The sequence below is a fragment of the Salvelinus sp. IW2-2015 genome, linkage group LG1 (genome assembly GCF_002910315.2).
Source record: "Salvelinus sp. IW2-2015 linkage group LG1, ASM291031v2, whole genome shotgun sequence".
In the NCBI taxonomy this organism is placed as follows: Eukaryota; Metazoa; Chordata; class Actinopteri; order Salmoniformes; family Salmonidae; genus Salvelinus; species Salvelinus sp. IW2-2015.
The window spans coordinates 55,117,147-55,141,222 of record NC_036838.1 but is presented as its reverse complement, the minus strand read 5'-3'; the positions used below and the strand labels follow the sequence as shown (position 1 = coordinate 55,141,222).

The 24,076-nt window shown below is 43.1% G+C and overlaps 1 protein-coding gene across 1 annotated transcript; it reads right to left on the bottom strand.

The window, feature by feature from the left end:
• Nucleotides 1-1,171: 1,171 nt before the first annotated feature.
• Nucleotides 1,172-22,893, bottom strand: LOC111970370 (ras-related protein Rap-1b-like). Its single transcript, XM_070447590.1, has 9 exons — nt 22,717-22,893; nt 16,281-16,369; nt 15,622-15,690; nt 14,682-14,738; nt 14,344-14,483; nt 14,042-14,048; nt 3,898-4,041; nt 3,651-3,774; nt 1,172-2,000 (listed from the first exon to the last, which is right to left on the bottom strand). Exons 2-8 carry the CDS (start codon nt 16,335-16,337, stop codon nt 3,685-3,687), a joined length of 564 nt encoding a protein of 187 aa, XP_070303691.1. The 5' UTR covers nt 16,338-16,369; nt 22,717-22,893; the 3' UTR covers nt 1,172-2,000; nt 3,651-3,684.
• Between the last annotated feature and the right edge of the window lie 1,183 nt (nt 22,894-24,076).

Below are 24,076 nucleotides of genomic sequence, written 5' to 3'. Positions count from 1 at the left end.
ACATTCTAGATGATTCTGTGCTTCCAACTTTGTGGCAACAGTTTGGGGAAGGCACTTTCCTGTTTCAGCATGACAACGCCCCCGTGCACAAAGCGAGGTCCATACAGAAAGGGTTTGTCGAGAAGTGTGGAAGAAGTTGACTGCATGCACAGAGCCCTGACCTCAACCCCATCAAACACCTTTGGGATGAATTAGAACGCCGACTGCGAGCCAGGCCTGATCTCCCAACATCAGTGTCCGACCACACTAATGCTCGTGGCTGGATGGAAGCAAGTCCCTGCAGCAATGTTGCAACATCAACTGGAAAGCCTTCCCAGAAGAGTGGAGGCTGTTATAGCAGCAAAAGGGGGACCAACTCCATATTAATGCTCATGAATTTGGAATGAGATGGTCGACGAGCAAATGGTGCAAATGTGCAAATGGTGCGTTTCAATTTTTTGTAGTAAAAACAAGAGGAAGATGTTTCCAATGACATCGGTGTGAATCTTATGATTTCAACCAATTATGCCAACTAATTGTTTGACAATGTCATTGGAAAAAACACTTCTCTCTCCTTTTTTACTACAAACATAGAAACACACCATTTTCACATGATGTTGGGCTGGTGCTGAAGATGAATATGAAGTTGAAAAAAGTCACTTTTAAACACTATTATTGCACACAGCGTGTCCATGCAATTTGTGACTTGTRAAGCAAATGTTTAGGCTTCCCATAACAAAAGGGATGAATACTTACTGACTCAAGACAATTCAACTTTTCATTTTTAAATAATTTATAAACATTTCAAAAAACAATCCCAGTGACAAAAAAAATCTCAAATGTAATCCATTTTAAATTCAGGCTGTAACACTAAATGTGGAAAAAGTCAAGGGATGTGAATACTTTTCTGAAGGCACTTATAGGCCAATATGGAGAAACCCTTTTACACCCACACAGTACCCCCTGGTGGTTGTTGCAGACACAGGATTGGGGGAGCAATTAAGTGACATATAGCTTTGTATTGAAATGCCACTGTGCAACTGTTTGCTGATCGTTGGTGGTGGAACAACATTCCACTTAGTTTGTACACATCRGATTTAACCCCATGATTATCATAGAGCTGGTTTTACATGACACTGTATGATTATTAAGTCAGATGTGTTAAATCCACAAAATACAATGACCAAAATAATTAAAATGTACTAAATTTAATAATCCATAAAAGCTGGAACATCATTTGACAAAAACACAAGAAGCATTATTAAAGTTGGTTTAGTATATATTTCAGCTTCAAGAGACAGAAATTAATCCTTCCCCCCCATATTTCTTCTATAAAATACCTTTTCTCAAGCATTATTATGCAAAAAATGGCATTAGAATATATTACGGGAACTATGAAATCCCAGTGACTGAGTATAAAATTAAGTCACAGAGATATTTGCAGAAGAGAAAGTCCATGGAGTTAAGCGAAACCAAAATACATATGGTCCACCATTGACACGACTGGCACGGGGAAATGGGTGTATGGCTATAAAAAGTTGCTACTTCCACTTGAAAGTTCTTACTACACTTAATACCAGATGTGATCATGCTGTCTGCAGATATTTATACTCATACAACTAAAGTCAACTTCCATGTCTTCAAATACGATATATTGCAAAGATGTAAAATACTGAAGTCTTTTTTCCCCTTCGTTGGTAATCGTTTTTAAACTCTCAAAAAAGGAGGGGGCTCTCGGTTGGCCAGACCATTGACATTTCAGAGACTTTCAGAGAGTTTATGGTGGTTCAACATGTGGGAAATGAAGATTGTCCTTCAGGGCTCACTGATGTCAGATCAGAGAAGTCTGAGTGAGATAGACACCAGTCTTCTCTCTCCTTGTATCCTGCCTTGATATCTTGATACTAGRGAATCAGCAGGCGGCTATTTGTGTCGTCACTGTTTATGGCTGATGGGGGAGGCGGGGCTGTCAGAATGCTGGCACGGGTCCAATCTGGGCAACAGTTCTTCATTACAGCATTCTATAGGTGGAGAGAGGATTAATGGAGTACATAAAACTTTCGATTTCATTCAAGGAAATGTCCTATACTATATCACCTAGCAAGTGATATTTATCTGCCCTATATACATAGACATGGAATCACTGGTCACCTTAATAATGGAACACTAGTCACTTTAATAATGTTTAAATACTGCTTTACTCATTTCATATGTATATACTTTATTCTATTCTACTGTATTTTAGTCAATGCCACTCCGACATTGCTCGTCCTAATATTTATATACTTCTTAATTCCATTCTTTTACTTTTAGATTTGTGTGTATTGTTGTGAATTGTTAGATACTACAGTACTGTTGAAGCTAGGAACACAAGCATTTCACTACACCCGCAATAAAATCAGCTAAGAGTGTGTGACCAATAAAATGTGATTTGATTTGAAGTGCTGCCCTCTCCTGGCCAGTTGGTGCAGTGCATATTCCTGCTTTTCATTCAAATCTAGTTTTACATGCGCCGAACACAACAGGTGTAGACTTTACAGTGAAATGCTTAGTCACCTGCCCTTTCCCAACAATGCAGAGTTAAAAAGTATGAAAAATTTGCTAAATAAAAAAAAGAAATAACAATAACGAGGCTATATAGTCCATTAGGCGTGGAGGCAAGGCAAGCTTGGTAAAGAAGCTGGGCTAGGTGTTAGTGAGTAGAGGGACATGGAGACAACTGCCCTAAGCGTTCAGAACTGAAGGGACCAGAGAGGAACAGGAAATATGGCAGATGTTCCCCAAGCCCATCAGAGACATTACCATATTGCTCACTCCAATTCCTTCAGACTTAAACACCTACGGGTAGGTATGGATAACTGTAGGGGTTGTTTTCAGACCAGCCTGAGAGCTACGGGGCCTGACACCGCCCTCCCAGCTCTGCTGTTCTACCCCAGCCTGGCAGCTCCTGTAGTCTGAACAGTGGGTCTGTAATCCCGTTAGTGCCAGTACAGTGCTCTTGGCGGCGTGGCCGGCCGAGGACAGAGGGGACAGACACTGCCTGGGGGCTGCTGGACTGGCTGGGACCCCTCACTGTGGGACTGAACAGATGAAACACAGTCTACAGTTACTGTAGCATAGTCCCAGACCTTTCTGCTTTGACGACTACCCTACAAACTGGATAAAGACTGAGCAATATGGACATGAGTATGTACAGTCATGTGGACACAGTCACACCAGGCTACCAGCAGATGTAGCCGTTTCCTTCCAGCTCTAATGACAGGGAGCAGTCAACTCTCCATGAATGCTCTCAGGCCATATCAACTCCATCAATGACAAGACAATGTACTGCCAGAGTTGTAGTAGCAGCCATTCAAATCAATAATAAAGCGTGTATAAACTACTGATCAAACAAATCCCAAATTGTGTGTCCGTATTGTAGTTGTGGAATTGTTAGGTTAGATTACTTGTTGGTTATTACTGCATTGTCGGAACTAGAAGCACAAGCATTTCGCTACACTCGCATTAACATCTGCTAACCATGTGTATGTGACTAATAAAATTTGATTTGATTTGATTTATTGTGAGTTGATAAGGGGTTTGTGCTCCTTCTAGTAAGGCCGGAGGCCGAGCAGCAAGGCCGGAGGTGTACCCGTCAGGGTATTAGAGGAGCGTATTAGTTACCTACCCACCTGGCTCAGAGCTGCTGCAGGGTGGAGGGGACCTTTAGAGCAGGACACAGTTTGATTTCTTTTTCGCCTTCTTCTTTTCCACAGGCGTTTTACTATTTATCTGTCTGACCAAGTCGTAGAAGATCTGCAGGGCAATACCATTGTTTAGTGCTTTGACACATTAAAAAGCCCAATTTAGCCGTATAAATCCAGTCCTTTAGCATCATCATTTGAATCATTGGTCCGCAGTTTGATTATAAGTACTCACGTCGAGGACGTTGATCTTTGACTTTGCGGAGGACTCTAAAAAGGCACAGTGGTTCCACTGTCTGGCCAGGTTCTGACCCTGCTCCTTGCCCACCACCCGCTCATCCTCCAGATCACACTTATTACCCACCAGGATCATAGGCACCTGGGAGAGGAGAGAACAGGGATGAGACAGAGACACAGAGAGAGAAGAGAACAGGGGATAACATCAAAATGTTACTGAAGCATTTCACTGGGACCAGATGAAAAACACATGGATGTGTGTGTCTGTGAGAGAGTCTCTTTCAGACACATCCTGACCGTTTGTTCTGGCTGTCTAGGGAGGTAGGTAAAAGCGGAAACTATGACAACCCCGCAGGATAGAAATCAGCTTCCTGCCTGCTTCTCTGTGTTTACATTTAATTCCATGCTCCAGCTGCTGCAGAGAATGATACCATGGCAGGCTGTGTGTGTGTGTGTATAACGGTTTGGGTCTCACGGTGCATCTCGTTCAGATGGCTAAGCATTGCACCTGTACTACCACTACTGTACCTCAGTCACCTCGCAAAGTTGCCATTTCCTTCTCATTTAACTTCTCAAAGTGTTGCCATACAGGACTATACTGCTGTCGCTTGCCTTTCTCTGACATTTTTCCAACTGCTAATGGACGATGATGTAGTAGTGGAGAGTCAATTCCAAAATAATGGATTCCTCGACTCCTTGCACGTCGACTCCCGGTGTCGACTCCCATGTGTGTGTCAAGATGACTCCTAATATTCAGTATTTTTGGAATGGATGAGACTGATTATGTTCTTTGAAGTACGGCAACTAAACACTTGCATCTTTCATAGCGAACTTGCGAGGAACAGAGAGGGGGACAATATAGGCAGTTCGGCCACCAGGCAGGCAGGCAGACAGAACCGTGCACTAGGCCTTTCTATCAGCAATCAAAGGCTGTACCTCGCAATTCCTTGGCTTGGAATGTCTGGGGCTGTCATCAATGAACAGTCTAGGATACTGAGATGAGGGAGATGCAACACTTGGCTGTCACCCAGTATCTGCGCACGTGCACGTGTTCGCTTCATGCTGTTCACAGCGTGGTAGCCAGGGCACCAAAACAGTGGAGAAGTTGAGCCTCGTACTTTAACACTCTTAGTTGTTTCGGAAACTGACCCACTGTTTACTTTCTGCATCTACGTAAAAAATATCATTATAATTGGTTAGGGGTTTTTCTTAACATTAAGAATCCCAATTTCATTTAGACCTTCACACCTCTACTAGAAAGAGCAGCTCTAGACAAATATATATATATATATATATATATATATATATATATATATATATATATATATATATATATATATATATATATATATATATATATATATATAAGCATAGGTCTAGGTTCTCCCTTCCCAGATCCTAACTTTAAGCATTAGAGGAGCAGTTGTTGCAGGAATGCAAGAACAGAATTTGGGGGCAGCTTCACCCTACTCAGGGTGGTATAAAGTGCCCTCTCTCACAGGGCTGTAGGCCAGACCACAGGAAGCAGATGTTTGGACCAGCCCCATAGAGGTAGTGCTGAAGTTTCAAATCCAAACAAACTCTCAGACTGGGCTGTTGAGCGATGGTTTCCCTAGAGTCCGAGTGGAACCGAAGGTACGCATTTCCAGGCTAGCAAATGCCAGAGGGAGGAATGTAGCTGTAGAATGTCCCCAGTCAGCAGCATGGAGACAGGCACGTTAAGCTGCCCGTGTCCAAGACTCACACATGGAGAAATCACAAGTCAGGCATTAGCCTACTACTCCAGCTGAACAGACGAGGGCTTAGACAGCAGGAGTCACAAGATCTCTTGCATAAGTAAGTTTTGTGACCAAAGGAAATACAAATGAGAGAAGAGCCTTCACTGGTCCAATCACATCATTCACCACCTTATGAGACTGGTTTAAATGTTAGGAAATGGCCTGTGGTGTCCAGGTTCATTGTAGTGGCCAGGTTTGCACTGGTCAATTATCTACTGATTAAAACACTTGCAATTGCATTTTGATAAATCGTATGGTTACATTGTATCACATTTAGCCTTTAACAAATCCTACCAAGACCCCTCAAAGCTTATTATAGTGGGACATCTAAGCACCTATTTCAGAGCGTTGCTGTGTTCTCTGTTTTGTAGCTTTTGTCTTCTCTGTGGACAAAGTGTCTYTAATCGAGTCTGGCTAGACCATGAGCCCTCAGTGTCTCCACATTCTCCAACCCTGTGGTAGTAAATGGTGTGTGGCATTCTCAWCAAGCACATGGAGCAGTACTGGACTCAGAGAATTACTTGAGGGTTGGGTTTTGATTTAAAAAATGCTCACTTTCCCACTAACACAYGATACACAACTCTATCCAATACTGCCACAGAACACACAGACAGTGAAACAGACTTGGACCCATTTTTCCGATGGAATTTAGGCTTGCAAAGGTTTTAACGATGCATCTTTCCTACAACGGCCGAAGATGTAACGTGCTTTTCCCAAAAGCTCACAGAGAGAACTGTCGCTAAGTGCGTTGTTGGAGCACGTGTCGATACTGATAGGATCAGGGGGAAAAGAAAGCACTTCTCTCAGATCAGCTTTCTCAATTCAAATCTTACCTTAAGAATTATTTCACAATACTGACGATGGATATATTAACAACAATATGGCTGCAAATATTGAGGCAGCTTATTCTAAAGCTTACCCAACAAAAATGCAAGACATCACCGATTTGGCACGTCATTGCACACATCATGACAAATTAGACAGTAGCGAAATAGAATTTATTGAACATGAAATGTATTTCAATTAGAATAAAATGGGCCTATAGCATACTGTAAACTATTCATATTTTAATGCTGTCGTATCGGGTTTCATTTGAAGCATCTTTGTATACAGTGCCTTAAGAAAGTATTCACACCCCTTGACTTTTTCCACATTTTGTTTTGTTACAGACGGAATTTAAAAATGTATTAGAGATGTTTTTGTCACTGGAACTACACACAATACTCATTAATGTCAACACGGAACAATGTTTTTCAATTTTTACAAATTAATAAAAAATTAAAAGCTGAAATGTCTTGAGTAAATAAGTAGTCAACCCCTTTATTATGGCACGCCTAAATAAGTTCAGGAGTAGAAATGTGCTTAACAAGTAACATAATAAGTTATATGGACTCACTGTGTGCAATAGTGTTTAACATTATTTTTTAAATGACTACCTTCTCTTCTACTCCACACATCTGTAAGGTCCCTCAGTCGAGCAGTGAATTTCAAATACAGATTCAACCACAAAGAATGGCACCTATTGATAGATGGGTAAATAAAAAAAGCAGACATTGAATATCCCTTTGAGCATGGTGAAGTTATTAATTAAACTTTGGATGGTGTATCAATACACCCAGTCACTACAAAGATACAGGTGTCCTCCCTAAGTCAGTTGCCGGAGAGGAAGGAAACCGCACAGGTGACTTTAAAACAGTTAGAGTTTAATGACTGTGATAGGAGAAAACTGAAGAGGGATCAAAATTGTAGTTACTCCAAAATACTAACCTAATTGACAGATTGAAAAGCAGGAAGCCTGTACAAAATATTCCAAAACACACATCCAGTTTGCAACAAGGCACTAAAGTAATACTGCTAAAAATGTGGCTAAGCAATTCACTTTTTGTCCAGAATACAAAGTGTTGTTTGGGGCAAATCCAATATAACACATTACTGAGTACCACGRTCTATGTTTTGAAGCAAAGTGGTGGCTGCATCACGTTATGTGTATGCTTGTAATCATTAATGACTGGGGAGTTTTTCAGGATAAAAAATAAAACCGAATGCTGCTAAGCACAGGCAAAATTCTAGAGCAAAACATGGTTCCATTTGCTTTTCATCAGACGCAGATTAATTCACCTTTCAGCAGGACAATAACTTGCAACACAAGGCCAAATCTACACGAATTGCTTACCAAAAAGACAGTGAATGTTCCTGAGAGGCCGAGTTACAGTTTTGACTTAACTATTTTCAGGTCTTGCTGTATTTGTCTGGCAATGATCAACAACAAATTTGACAGAACTTTAAGAATTTTCAAAAGAATAATGGGCAAATGCTGCAAAATCCAGGCGTGGAAAAGTCTTAGAGACTTACCCAGAAAAACAGCTGTAATCACTGTCAAAATGCAAAGTGCTTCTACAAAGTATTGAGTGACTCAGTTGTGAATACCTACAATACCGTTCAAAGGTTTGGGGTCACTTACAGATTCTTGTTTTTGAAAGAATCAAATTTGTATATTAAAATGACATCAAATTGACCAAAAATACAGTGTAGACATTGTTAATGTTGTAAATGACTATTGTAGCTAGAAACGGCTCATTATCAGGCCCACTTTCAGCAACCATCACTCCTGTGTACCAATGGCATGTTGTGTTAGCTAATCCAAGTTCATCATTTTAAAAAGGCTAATTGATCATTAGAAAACATTTTTGCAATTATGTTAGCACAGTTGAAAACTGTTGTGCTAATTAAAGAAGCAATATAACTGGCCTCCTTTAGACTAGTTGAGTATCTGGAGCATCAGCATTTGTGGGTTAGATTACGAGCTCAAAATGTCCAGAAACAAAGACCTTTCTTCTGAAACACAGTCTATTCTTGTTCTGAGAAATGAAGGCTATTCCATGCGAGAAATTGCCAAGAAACTGAAGATCCTGTACAATGCTGTCTCAACATCAACAGTGAAGAGGAGACTCCGGGATGCTGGCCTTCTAGGCAGAGTTGCAAAGAAAGAGCCACATCTCAGACTGTCCAATAGTCAACTTCGTTCTGAAGTTATAGAGATGGATAAACAATGATTCCATGTTTAGCAGAGATCTCCTGTGTATAAAGTGATGCAGGAGGGCAAAAACAAAGCATCTAATGACACTTCTCAAATCAAATTGTATTGGTCACATGGTTAGCAGATGTTAATGCGAGTGTAGCGAAATGCTTGTGCTTCTAGTTCCGACAGTGCAGTAATATCTAACATTAAATCTAACAATTCCCCAACAACTATCTAATACACACACATCTAAAAGGGTGAATGAGAATATGTAAGTATATGGATGAGCGATGGCCGAGCGGCATAGGCAAGGTGCAACAGATGGTATAAAATACAGTAGTTACAGTCGGAAGTTTACATACTTAGGTTGGAGTCATTGAAACTCGTTTTTCAACCAGTACACAAATTTCTTGTTAACAAACTATAGTTTAGGCAAGTTGGTTAGGACATCRACTTTGTGCATGACACAAGTAACTTTTCCAACAATTATTTACAGACAGATTATTTCACTGTATTACACTTCCAGTGGGTCAGAAGTTTACATACACTAAGTTGACTGTGCCGTTAAACAGCTTGGAAAATTACGCCATGGCTTTAGAAGCTTCTGATAGGCTAATTGACATCATTTGAGTCAATTGTGGGGGGAGGGGGGGGGTACCTGTGGATGTATTTCAAGGCCTACCTTCAGACCCAATGCCTCTTTGCTTGACATCATGGGAAAATCAAAAGAAAATCAGCCAAGACCTCAGAAAAACAATTGTAGACCTCCACAAGTCTGGTTCATCCTTGGGAGCAATTTCCAAACGCCTGAAGGTACCACGTTCATCTGTACAAACATTAGTACGCAAGTATAGACACCATGGGACCACGCAGCCGTCATATCGCTCAGGAAGGAGACGCATTCTGTCTCCTAGAGATGAACGTACTTTGGTGAGAAAAGTGCAAATCAATCCCAGAAGAGCAGCAAAGGACCTTGTGAAGATGGAGGAAAATGGTACAAAAGTATATATATCCACAGTAAAACGAATCCTATATCGACATAACCTGAAAGGCCGCTCAGCAAGGAAGAAGTCACTGCTCCAAATCCACCATAAAAAAAGCCAGACTACAGTTTGCAACTGCACATGGGGACAAAGATTGTACTTTTTGGAGAAATGTCCTCTGGTCTAATGAAACAAAAATAGAACTGTTTGGCCATAATGACCATTGTTATCTTTGGAGGAAAAATGGGGAGGCTTGCAAGCCGAAGAACACCATCCCAACCGTGAAGCACGGGGTTGGCAGCATCATGTTGTGGGGGTGATTTGCTGCAGGAAGGACTGGTGCACTTCACAAAATAGATGGCATCATGAGGTAGGAAGCAACAGCTCAAAACATCAGTCAGGAAGTTAAAGCTCGGTCGCAAATGGGTCTACCAAATGGACAATGACCCCAAGCATACTTCCAAAGTTGTGGCAAAATGGCTTAAGGACAACAAAGTCAAGGTATTGGAGTGGCCATCACAAAGCCCTGACCTCAATCCTATAGAAAATGTGTGGGCAGAACTGAAAAAGCGAGTGCTAGCAAGGGCTTACAAACCTGACTCAGTTACACCAGCACTGTCAGGAGGAATGGGCCAAAATTCACCCAGCTTATTGTGTGAAACTTGTGGAAGGCTACCCGAAACGTTTGCCCCAAGTTAAACAATTTAAAGGCAATGCTACCAAATACTAATTGAGTGTATGTAAACTTCTGACCCACTGGGAACTTGATGAAAGAAATAAAAGCTGAAATAAATCATTCTCTCTACTATTATTCTGACATTTCACATTCTTAAAATAAAGTGGTGATCTAACTGACCTAAGACAGCGAATTTTTACTAGGATTAAATGTCAGGAACTGAGTTTTTCACAAACTTCCGACTTCAACTGTACATGTGATATGAGTAATGTAAGTTATGTAAACATTATTAAAGAGGCATTATTTAGAGAGCATTGTATAAAGTGACTAGTTATCAATTTATTAAAGTGGCCAGTGATTGGCTCAATGTAGGCAGCAGCCTCTCTGAGTTAGTGATTGCTGTTTAGCAGTCTGATGGCCTTGAGATTGAAAAACAGCTTCTGTCTCTGTCCCAGCTTTTATGCACCTGTACTGACCTCGCCTTCTGGATGGTAGCGGTGTGAACAGGCAGTGGCTCGGGTGGTTGATGTCCTTGATGATCTTTTTGGCCTTCCTGTGACATCAGGTGCTGTAGGTGTCATGGAGGGCAGGTAGTTTGCCCCTGGTGATGCGTTGTGCAGACCGCACCACCCTCTGGAGAGCCTTGCGGTTGAGGGCGCTGCAGTTGCCCTACCAGGCTGTGATACAGCCCGACAGGATGCTCTCGATTGTGCATCTGTAAATGTTTGTCAGGGTTTTGGGTGACAAGCAACATTTCTTCAGCCTCCTGAGATTGAAGAGGTGCTTTTTCACCACACTGTCTGTGTTAGTGGACCATTTTAGTTTGTCTGTGATGTGTAAACGAGGAACTTAAAACTTTCCACTTTCTCCACTGCTGTCCCTTCGATGTGGATAGGGGGGTGCTCCTTCTGCTGTTTCCTGAAGTCCACGATCATCTCCTTTGTTTTGTTGACGTTGAGTGAGAGGTTATTTTCTGACACCACACTCCAAATGCCCTCACCTCCTCCCTGTCGGCTGTCTCGTCGTTGTTGGTAATCAAGCCTACCACTGTTGTGTCGTCTACAAACTTGATGATTGAGTTGGAGGCGTGCATGGCCACGCAGTCATAGGTGAACAAGGAGTACAGGAGGGGGCTGAGCGTGCACCCTTGTGGGGCCCCAGTGTTGAGGGTCAGCGAAGTGAAGATGTTTCCTACCTTCACCACCTGGGAGCGTCCCGTCAGGAAGTCCAGGACCCAAATGCACAGGGCAGGGTTGAGGCCCAGGGCCTCCAGCTTGATGATGAGCTTGGAGGGTACTATGGTGTTGAATGCTGAGCTGTAGACAATGAACAGCATTCTTACATAGGTATTCCTCTTGTCCAGATGGGATAGGGCAGTGTGATGGCAATTGCGTCAGGTCGTCTTTGAGGACACGGCTAGGGATGCCGTCTGGGCCAGCAGCCTTGCGAGTGTTAACACGTTTAAAATGTTTTACTCATGTCAGCCATGGAGAAGGAGGGGGGGGGGGGGGGGATCCTTGTTAGCGGGCCACGACAGTGGCACAGTATTATCCTCAAAGCGTGCAAAGAAGGTGTTTTGTTTGTCTGGAAGCGTGACGTCGGTGTCCGTGACGTGGTTGGATTTCTTTTTGTAGTCCGTCATTTCCAGTAGACCCTGCCACATGCGTCTCGTAGAACTTAGCTGTTCTACGAGTGGTCTGAAGCAGGTGTTAGATTACGAGCGTTTTCAAGTGCAACGTTAAAGAGCGACTGCCTTTAAAAAACACAAATCCCTATGTGGCATCGATACAAGTCAGAAACAGCTATTTGTGTAAATGTTGACTACAAAATGTAAATAGGACAATTGGTCATGAAGCCAGACTCATCTAAAACGGAGTTTTGAACATCCATGCGTCACAACGTGTAAATGAAGGTTGGGTTTTGATTTGACGATGTCCATTTGTCCACTAACATGGGGTGAACAGCTGCTGTGAGAGCTCTCAATTCAGTAGCATAGACAGTGAGACAGACCTGCTCAGCAGCTCCGACTGTTTACATAAGACAACATGTCGGCCATTTTTTTACTTGAGAAACACAGCACCAAACACCTCAGTTAGATATGAAATTGCACAACTGAAACAGTAAACTTCCTTGTCATAATTACAGATTTCTTGAGTATTCTTAGATTCATTCTGGGGATTTTGAGGAAGTGAATTAGGCTTCCGCGTCTACAGTGTCATATGGAGGACAATCCAAATGGGAATCGATCAGCAAACACACCAAGACTGAAATCATTTTGTTCCTAATGAGCAACAGAAAAACAGATGTGCCAATCGGCGTGTTCAGTGGCTCTTTAATAATGCTGTTTCCCAAAACGACCTCAGAGATTCTAGCGATGAACTTAGTCTTAAGACGTTTTAGAGAAACCGGGCCCTGCCCAGCAGATTGGAATTTGTTTTTTTACTTGATAAATATTGCACTAAACACCTTAGGTAGATGTAAATTTGTGCGCACAAAACCTTGTCAAAAACGTCAATTTATTACAAATTCCTTAGTTATGTTGGATTCATTCTGACTAGTTTGAGGAAGTGATACTGGCTTTGTTCCTATGGTCTCATGGGGGACAAACATCAGTAACTGCCACATCGAACCACACCCCCAAGGCCAGACCACACGGAACAGCAAGCCAGTTGGGAACAAAGCCTCGGGCCAGACCACACAGAACAGCAAGCCAGTTGGGAACAAAGCCTCGGGCCAGACCACACAGAACAGCAAGCCAGTTGGGAACAAAGCCTCGGACCAGACCACACGGAACAGCAAGCCAGGGGGGGAAACAAAGCCTCGGCCCAGACCCCACGGAAAAGCAAGCCAGTTGGGAACAAAGCCTCGGGACAGACCCCACGGAACAGCAAGCCGCAGTTGGGAACAAAGCCTCGGGACAGACCCCACGAACAGCAAGCCAGGGGGGAACAAAGCCTCGGGCCAGACCCACACGGAACAGCAAGCCAGGGGGGAACAAAGCCTCGGGCCAGACCCCACGGAACAGCAAGCCAGTTGGGAACAAAGCCTCGGGACAGACCACACGGAACAGCAAGCCAGTTGGGAACAAGCCTCGGGCCAGACCACACGGAACAGCAAGCCAGTTGGGGAAAAAGCCTCGGGCCAGACCCCACGGAACAGCAACGTATGGGGGGGAACAAGCCTCGGGACAGACCCCACGGAACAGCAAGCCAGGGGGAACAAAGCCTCGGGCCAGACCCACGAAACAGCAAGCAGGGGGGAAACAAAGCCTCGGGCCAGACCCCACGGAACAGCAAGCCAGGGGGAAACAAAGCCTCGGGCCAGACCCCACGGAACAGCAAGCCAGGGGGGAACAAAGCCTCGGCCAGACCACACGGAACAGCAAGCCAGGGGGGAAACAAAGCCTCGGGCCAGACCCCACGGAACAGCAAGCCAGTTGGGAACAAAGAGCAAAAGGCGATGAAAAGGTCAATCACAACAAGTCCAGGGGCCCTATTGGCACACAAAGAAAGTTTAGTCCCGCCCCAGAGAGAGAGAGAGGAGAAAGAGAAAGAGAGCGAGAGAGAGAGAGAGGGGGAACAGGAAAGAGAGAGAAAGAAGGAGAGCTAGAGAGGAAAGGGATTCTACAGATCACCAAAAAAGGGCATCCTCCTCCTGAGAGTAATCTGTGAGGCCAGTTCTCTCACTGTGTCACTCCAAACACAAGGAATACCAAGACATGGGACTGTGGTTAATGTGGAGGGGTTGCAATAATAATTGTATTATATTTCCTTTTCTCATTCTTGCTGTATGAGCTCAGTTGTGATTACACCGCAAAGACTAGTTTATGGAAAATGTTATATCGTGCTGTGGCAACTATACTGGTTGGTTTTAACTAGCGACAGGAGTTTTAACTGATCATGTAACCTGATTAGGAATAAAGCTGGTCCTAGTTATAAACAAAGGGGACACTGGGTGATATGCTACATCATCTCCTGAAGATACTCACATCTTCGGTGTCCTGACTCTCAGGATCTGTTCCCTCAGGTCCTGCAGGTCGTTGAACGTGGACTGTGCTGTGATGGAGTACACCAGGGCAAAGCCCTGACCGTTCTTCATGTACAGATCTCTCATGGCAGTGAACTGCTCCTAGGACGGACAGACACACCATAAAGCTCCGCTCTGTCATTATAGTTCAACACGTCTCTATCCTTCTCTCAAAGCCTCTTCATTTCACCATAAGTGATCCCTTTCTATAAATTAATTTAGCAGCTGCTGATCATTTTATCTAGTCTTGGTAGTTCTGAGAAATTATTAATAAAAACAGACTGAGAAACATTCACTTACTGTGCCGGCTGTGTCGAGGATTTCAAGCATGCACTGCTGTCCATCACCTCCACTTTGCTGGCAGAGTAGAAGAAAATACAATATTAGAGGAGGTCGAGGAGAAAGAAATAACAATATTAGAGGTACAGAGAAGAGAAAAACACATATTAGGAGGTACAGAGGAGAAAAAACAACATTTAGAGGTAGACAGAGGAGAAGAAAACACAACATTAGAGGAGGTACAGAGGAAGATAAACAGAAGATTAGAGGAGGTACAGAGGAAGAGAAACAGAATATTAGAAGGAGGACAGAGAGGAGAAAACAGAATATTAGAGGAGGTACAGAGGAGAAGAAAACACAGACATTAGAGGAGGTACAGAGGAAGAGAAAACAGAATATTAGAGGAGGTACAGAGGAAGAGAAAACAGAATATTAGAGGGTACAGAGGAAGGAGAAAACAGAATATTAGAGGAGGTACAGAGGAGAGAAAACAGAATATTAGAGGAGTACAGAGGAGAAGAAAACAGAATATTAGAGGAGGTACAGAGGAAGAAGAAACAGAATATTAGAGAGAGGTACAGAGAGAGGAGAAAACAGACCAATATTAGAGGAGGTACAGAGGAGAAGAAAACACGAATATTAGAGGAAGGTACAGAGGAGAAGAAACAGATATATTAGAGGAGGTACAGAGGGAGACAGAAAAACAGAATATTAGAAGGTAAGGTACAGAGGAAGAGAAAACACAACATTAGAGGAGGTACAGAGGAGAAGAAAACACAACATTAGAGGAGGTACAGAGGAGAAGAAAACAGAATATTAGAGGAGGTACAGAGGAAGAGAAAACACAACATTAGAGGAGGTACAGAGGAAGAGAAAGCACAACACAACATGTTTTTGACGCACAGACCAGCTGCTAGCAATCAGCTTATTCCTGGCCCTTCCTCCCTTACGGGACACATACCTTTCTGTAGGAGTCTTCTATTGTTGGGTCGTACTTTTCCACAAAGATTCCCTGCACAAACTGGACTGTCTGTAAGAGAGGACACGGGCCACAACAAGTCAGATCAACAAATCACAACCCATCATTAACGCAGGAATATACAATCATGATGCTGTGGACCTTCAGGCCTAGAGTTGAATTACCCTGGCTTGTGCTTTTATTTATTTATTTAACCCTTTATTTAACCAGGCAAGTCAGTGAAGAACAAATTCTTGTTTACAATGACGGCCTGACCCCGGCCAAACCCGGACGACGCTGGGCCAATTGTGCGCCGCCCTATGGGACTCCCAATCACGGCCGGATGTGGTACAGCCTGGATTCGAACCAAGGACTGTAGTGACGCCTCTTGCACTGAGATGCAGTGCCTTGGACCTCTGCGCCACTCGGGAGCTAGTTGGTACACAGATAAAAGACGGACAGCTGGACTGAGCACTAAGCAGACAGCTTTATGCTGTCACCCAGACTCACATCTGTTTAGCTATAGCACACAGTGGGTTTTCAAAGGACCAGAGAGTTTAGTCTGCTTTATGCTTTCTTTTTTACCAAGGAAAATCTGGTATCGTCGTATCGCAGCAACAGTAGCAGGAACAGAGTGGTCGGGGCCAGAGTAAAATACTCACCAGAGCGGACTTGCCCACGCCTCCCGAGCCTAGCACCACTAGCTTGTATTCACGCATGGCGAGATCTCTTCACGGGACAGCCCAACAGTCTGCACAGACAAGAGAAAGAGACAGAAAAGTATTGTAAAACAGAGTTCTCCCAGTAAGATCGTAGTAATTCCCGAATTTAGCATGGTTGGGACAAGTAGCAACATAACAATGGGAACCCCCATTAGTGGAGCTCCAGGGCAGAGGTGGTGAGGAGTATGACCCCAGATGACCCCACCCTTTAGCTAACACAAACCAGCTGTGGGTGTGAATGGAGAGGCTTGGATTTTAGGCCGCCTGCTCCTATGACACAACCATCTGGCCGTTATGCATGCAGGCAGCACACCCTGTAAGATTCAGTTTATGAATACAGTAACTGAAATCCATTGCCGTACGTCACATGGGCTTGACAACTGGGTCTATATGCAGGCCTATCTTTCTGCTAAAGTAAAGCGAAGAGGCTAGCTGGCAAAATCTGTTGGCAGATAGCCTTGCGGTTAGAGCGTTGGGCCAGTAACTGAAAGGTTGCTAGTTCGAATCCCGAGCCGACAAGGTGAAAAATCTTTAGTTCTGTCCTTTAGCAAGGCAGTTGACCGCTCACAACAGCAGCTCCCTGGGCATCCAACGTGACAGTCCCTGCACCTCTCCAATTCAGAGGGGTTGGGTTAAAAGCGAAAGTAAAGTTTTAGTTGGGCCTTGTGTGCGCACAAGATGATAATAATAAATGTATACTTATTTATTGTCAATGTAGAACCACAACACCGCCCATCTGGGATGCTCCTCGTGTCCTTCTTTTGACAGCACAAGCCCTCTAGGGCTAAACACTGAGGGGAAGGAAGCTCCTTGACCTTCAGCTCCCGACACCAGACAGTCTCATTGGATATGAGACCAATCAATCATTTAAGGAGAGACTAATCCTCCTCACCATACAGGAGGTACGTTTTTTGGGGGGGGAGGGGCGAGAGCAAGCAAAAGCGCACACACACACCTACGCACTTCTGAGAAGAAACAGTCTACCCGTCAGTGGAGTTTCTGTTCCACACATCGTAGTCCTCATGAGCCATGCGAAAACTGTAATCTTTTTAAAAGCAGAGGACAGAGACTTAGCTATTAGGATTATTATCCCTGAGGCATGCTGAAGATGTGGATTTAAAGTCACTGGTAGCGTAATAAACTCTTCAGTTCAAATGATGGTGAAAAACTGTCAACTACAACTACGCCTACTTTCAAATAGATGTGACCAAATCTAATAAAATGTAATTCCTCACATGCGCCGAATACAACAGGTGTAGTAGACCTTAACGTGAACTGCTTACATGCCCTTAACCAACAATGCAGTTAAGAAAATTTACTAAATAAATTACAGTAATATATATATATACTGGGGGTACTGGTACAGAGTCAATGTGTGGGGGTAAAGGTTAATCGAGGTAATATGTACATGTAGGTAGGGGTAAAGTCACTATGCATAGATAATCATAAGAAAGTCTGCTCCAGTACTGATGATTCCTGACTGCACTCCCAGCATTCATACTGGGACGACCTACTGAAGTCCCTCAACTGCACACACGTGCACTGCAGGCCATGTAAGGACATCTATTTAACAACCTCAATCTCTCTCTCCCTCCCGCTCTACTCATCCTCAATATTTCTCTCATCACAAAACAAATAGCCTAAGGTGGCACCTTAATTGGCACCTTAATTGGTGGCACCCCTCAGCAGCCTCCACTGCTAAACAGTCTTTCCCCTCAAAGTAACGAAGAAATAATGAGTGAGCCACGCACCACAAACATGCTGAAACCATGACATCACCAACATATAACTCAATCTATGGACAGAGGTATGTCTCCATGTAAGGCTTAAACTGGGAAGACGAGTTGCACAGACAGAGACAATGACTTAGCCATGTCACAAATGAGTCAAAACAGTATACAGATTATTGGTGGACAGAATTCAAATTTCGTTAATAGCCACACTGTAGTAGTAGATAGGTACTCTGACATTTAGCCTAGACTTCAGCAGGCTATTTGGAGTGGGGTGGATTTCCTATGATGTTGCTGGTAATCCAGTGACAATGATAGTGAAGCTGTCACTGCGCCTGACACTGACTCAGCACCACACTGACTGGCAGGTTCCTCTATCTCTCCAGACCAGTAGAAACCACATTCCTATAATTTGAGGCACCACTTTGCACTTACATAGCAAGTATCTGTTCATTACACGCCCCTCTTACCCTCTGCTTGCAAAGCTAGCACTGAATACGGTTGGAGTCAGAAGAATTATGGTCAACCACTTGTGGTTCAGGAATTAATGGTGCTAAAGAATGGCCAAAATCTACACAAACTGATATTATTCAAATTGCCACGATAAGGTCACGTCTTCTATTATTACTCATTCAAACAACTCCACCCTGAAATCCCCCTACTAAGATGTCAGGAAATTACAGAAAAATACCCCACACAGTCAGCATCAGCCAGAGAGACAAAATCACAAGGTTAGATGAGCAGAGAATCTATCCTATTATGAGCTAGTTTTTATTTGCACAATTCCATACTGGCCCTTTGTTTTTGACAAGAGAAGAGTCCCATGGTAATCCTGTGAAAAACAGGATTAGCATAAATGAACATTGAAACATTTGTCTGAAGCGTTAGCCCAGATGTCCTTCTCTGTCGTCTCGGCTACATTCTAATGTGGTGACTATCTTCTGGGCTCACGGCAGGCCTAGAGGTTTTAGTGTTGATGATGAGGCTGAGGGCAACCTCCACTCTAAACTCTGGGCAAGTCATTAATTGAATTTAAACCAAAGCTGCAACAACTGTTGGTAGTAACCGTCGTGAGTTGAGTCAGATAGGGTCTAAGCAAACTGCTGATGTAATCACTGACTGAGTGAAACTGCCAGTTGAAACTACCACAACTCAAAAACCACATGGAAAATGGAGATATTTGTACATTACCGGTTAGAGGACAACCTGCAGAACACAGTCAGCTACATTTAGATACAGGGATCCTCAAAACAGAGAGAGAAATGCAACACTGTTTTGTCATTCACTCATCGATTGCCAAGTTGAAATCAATTGTTTGAGAGGGGGAGATGAGGTTGCATGTCCTGTTAAAACTATCACAGCTCTGGCCTCCCAAGTGGAGCAGCGTTCTAAGGAATTGCATCGCAGTGCTTGAGGCGTCACTACAGACCCAGGATCGATCCCAGGCTGTGTCACAACCGGCCGTGACCGGGAGTCCCATAGGGCTGCGCACAATTGGCCCAGGGTCGTCCGGGTTAGCGGTGGGCTTTACTTGGCTCATCATGTGCTAACGACTCCTTGCGACGGGCCGGGCGCCTGCAGGCTGAATTCGTCAGTTGAACGTTGTTTACTCCGACACATTGGTGCGGCTGGCTTCCGGGTTAAGCGGGCGGGTGTTAAGAAGTGCGGTTTGGCGGGTCATGTTTCAGGGGACGCGCGCCACTCGACCTTCGCCTCTCCCGAGTCCGTACAGGAGTTGCAGCGATGAGACAAGATCGCAACTGGGGAGAAAAAGGGGGTAAAAAATAAATAAACACAGCTCAAAAAAAATGCAGGGAAAGGGGGATACGTAGTCAGTTGTACAACTGAATGTATTCAACTGAAATGTGTCTTCCTTATTTAACCCAAACCCTCTGAATGAGAGCGGTGTGGATGCCTTAATTGACATCCACGGCTCCCGGGGATCAGTGGGTTAACTGACTTGCTCAGGGCCAGAACGACAGAATTTTACCATGTCGGCTCAGGGATTTGATCCAGCAACCTTTCGGTTACAGGCCCAAAGCTAGGAGGCCGGGATTAATGTGTTCATCACTGGTTAGAGGACCATTTGTATAAGACAGCATTTTTATTCAAATGGTCACCAACGCAGTAAGTGTAATGGAAAACGTTTTATGTTAATCACTTCCATTGATATCATGCTGAACAGGGTAAACATTTGGGGCTGTAGCGCTAAACCTTCAGACCTCATAGCGGCAGTCGACAGCCTCTCTATAAATTAATTAGTACAGGCTAGCGCGTCAGCGGTGGAGCTCAAATGATTGCCCTCTGTCTCATGGAAATAGTTGCAGTGATTAGATGTATATAGTCAGCTAACTAGTTGGTCGTTTTGTCTTGTTTCTACCAATGTAATTCATATTCATAGCTAGTCTGTCAGGCAAGAAAAGTTGTGTGTAGAGTTAKATTTGGGCTGCCTCAGCTGTCACTTTCACTAGCTAGCCACAAAGACAACTAGCTAACCAGCCACCGAAATGAAGGCTAAAGTAATTTGTGTTTATCTGTTGGGCTTAGGTTATGGTTTGTCATGTTTGCTGGGTGGATATATTCATAGCTTATACATTGGCTTGTTTTGATATTACTTGACAGCTTAGCTGTCGTGTTAGGGTAGTAGATGCCCGCGCAGTATGATGAATTAGATATTTGTTTACATAGCCATCAAACAAGTTGCTTGTTTTGTCCTGTTTCTACCAATGCAATTAATTTGGAAACTGTCCCAGCGTCGTAACTAATCAGCTAACATTGCCTAACTCTGTAGTTAGTCTGTCAGGGCAAGAAAGCAAGAGTTGATTGGAGGAGTGTGTGTGTGTGTGTGTGTGTGTGTGTGTGTAATGGGAGGCGTGTAACAGTATCATGAAACCCCTTATTAGGAGGAAAGTATGTGTATGGTTGAGAAAAAGAAAGGAAGGAAGAGAGCGTGAGATGTTCCTGATTACAATTGTATCCTATTTGTTGCTCCTCTCTCTCTATTATCTTACATTCTCGGTATTCAACAGCAGCAACCTAGAATTATATTGGGGTCTAAAGGGTTAAACTAACACTATTGAAAGGCCACAATAACCTATATATGATTGGTTAGATGAGGACTTGTAGAAAGCTTATATCTATATTTTGGAATGGTGGGTGTTGATTTCAGGAGTCTGCCATCATGGAAAGGGGAAGAAATATTTTTCCTGTTAACTAAAACGAATCACAATGGCTGCTATTTAAGCGATAGTTTGATTGTCAAATCAGTGTACTGGTGTGTGGCCAGCGACTTTTAGAGAGACAGCCCCAAATGATCAGTGCCGTGAGAAAGAAAATAATAGCTGAGTTCTAAGATCTGCGACCCCCAACCCGTTTGACAAAATCAACAGTACAAAACCAAATATATTGATCTGTTTTAAACTATTTATATTGTGTCATTGTGTTCACTATAAATTGTTATTCTAACATCACCAATCTGAGGTAAAAGGGATATGTGATTCCCCCCAATTCGATGTGGTCAAAACGCCAGTTTGCGTAATGTAGTTAAACATACTGCCCACATCATGGAAAGTAGCATATACTATACATTTAATTATTTTCTAATATCTAATTCATCTTTATTTAACATGATAGTAAATCAAGTAAACGTACAGATTTGTTCAATAATGACACATTTCTCCCTAGTTTAACCATTTAGAGATGTTGAAATAATGCGCTCTAGAAATAGTTTTCCAAAGGGACAGTGCAGCAACCCATTCATTTGTAATCCCTGCCAGTGACACCCTCCTAGCTGTTTTACAACAGCGAGTATCTTGGCTACAACAGGAGAACCAACAGACATCCACATGTCAACCTAAACAAAATTGTTATGATGCTATGATCTGGCCTCTTGCACCGTGGTCAGTTAACATCCCATGAGCGGACAAACAGCTAACTAACAAGTCAAGTACTACAGACTAACAATCAACACCTAACAAGGTAATTTCTCTAGCTAGCGAACAGTTGACGCAAGTCAAACTACCGGTAGCTAACTATTTAGAATAAACTTGATTAACTCAAATTAATACATAACGAACGTTAGATACACATACGGTAACTAGAAAGTACACTTGTGTCGTAGCCTTCAAGTAGGTCTAAAAAAAAATTAAAAATACAAATGCCAGCTAATGTTACCTAACTAGCTTAATAGCTTGCTAGTACGCTAATAGTTAGCAAACTGTTAGCGACTGATGATTGGTCGACGCTTCACGAGTTAACGTAGCTAACTGTAGCTCCGTGCATTCATGTGCCTCTGTACACAATACAAAATATAAACTATAGTACACATCTTTGGATAAAGTTATATTTTAAATACATTCCACGTTTGTTAGCCATCTTATCTAGTAACATATGTTTTCCACAACCCTATAGTTAGCTAGCTACTGACTTAGCTACCTGCCCTTCCGCCTGGCCTTGACTAAAATGGGAGTGCACTGCATACAGCTTCTAGTGGGTGTTTAAARTCCTCATCTCAGTAGCTAAATGCAGCATATTCACTGACAATGTGTCATGTTTTTATTTCTAACTTACATAAAATTGTTGCGCCGACATTTTGTTACGCGGGTGGCTTTTTGACGGCCAAATAAAGTAAGCCTTTTTACTCTCACCGTTTCTCGCTCCACTCCGCCAGTCTGTGTATATCCAAAGACGTTGGATAAATGAAGATGGCTCACTCAGGCCATTTACCATAGGAAAAAATGTGTCAGTTCCTGTCTACTTAAAGGGGTGTCTCTTCCATAGAAACCAACGTTTACTTGGGTCATTGACTTCCATTGAAACAATAAATGAGAAAGTGGGATGTCTCGCTTCCTTTTGCGTCTCTGATATCCCCGGTCCGGCCCCCGTGCGCAGGAGACATCATTCCTAACTATTTCTCGGTTTTCTTATAATGAAAATGTGAAATGTTGCGCGTGTTCCGTTTGTGGTAGCAGTGGATGTGCCATATAAAGAACAAAAACTGATCTTTTTTTTAATCATCAACATGGCCCCTTGGCCCATGACAGTCCCTGGCAAACCCAATCAGTAAACTCGGCAAAAAGCATTTAAGCAAATATGTCAACCTTATTATCAAACCATCTCTGTTAGTTTGACCCTCCTTTGACTTCCTCCTCACAGACTGGGTCACGGCACCTATGTAACCGACTGTGTGAACCAAGCTCGTTTTGAACATTGACAATAGAGTCAAATTGGTGCAAGAGTTAGAGGCACACCCACACATTGTGTGCAGATGCATGTTAAAGTTTTTGATAGAATGGAGATGGCATGTGACAGCGGTGACTGACAACTTTCTATCATGCTCCTCCAAGAACAGAAACATTTTTTCCCAACTGTTATTGGGCTGCATTGCCTTTCCCGAACCCCATTTCAGATTTCCTGTAGCTGAGGACAGGTTTGTGTTTTGTGTAAATGAAGGAAGAAAAATGCTCACATGAGTTAGTCTCCAACAACCCCTGGCCTTCAATGTTCACTGAAAAGAAAACTGTGAGACATGGACAACTCTTTCAGGATATCTAGTGTATACTGCCCTCTAGAGGGTGACATGTTTTAGGTTTTATGGCTTTATGCCTTGAGAGTTCTCCAGGCTGAGATAGCAGTCTCTTGAATAACAACATAAGCAACACAACACCAAAGCAAATGGTGTAAAAAAAAATACATACTGAGGTTACATAAGATCAAGTGGTATGGTGAGGGTGGCCACCACCTGGTATTGAACACTTAGATGAAAAGCTACTGAGGATGATAGCGGACTATATTGCCACTCCTATTTGTCATATCTTTAATCTGAGTCCTGGAGGGAAGCAAAAGTCATTCTGCTACCTAAGAATGGTAAAGCACCCTTTACCTTTGTTTGACCAGATACAATGCCATTTCACTGTAAACAAATTAACAACAGACTTTCAGCATGCTAATAAAGAAAGGGCACTCAACATGTACTGCACTGACACAAATGGCTGATGATTGGTTGAA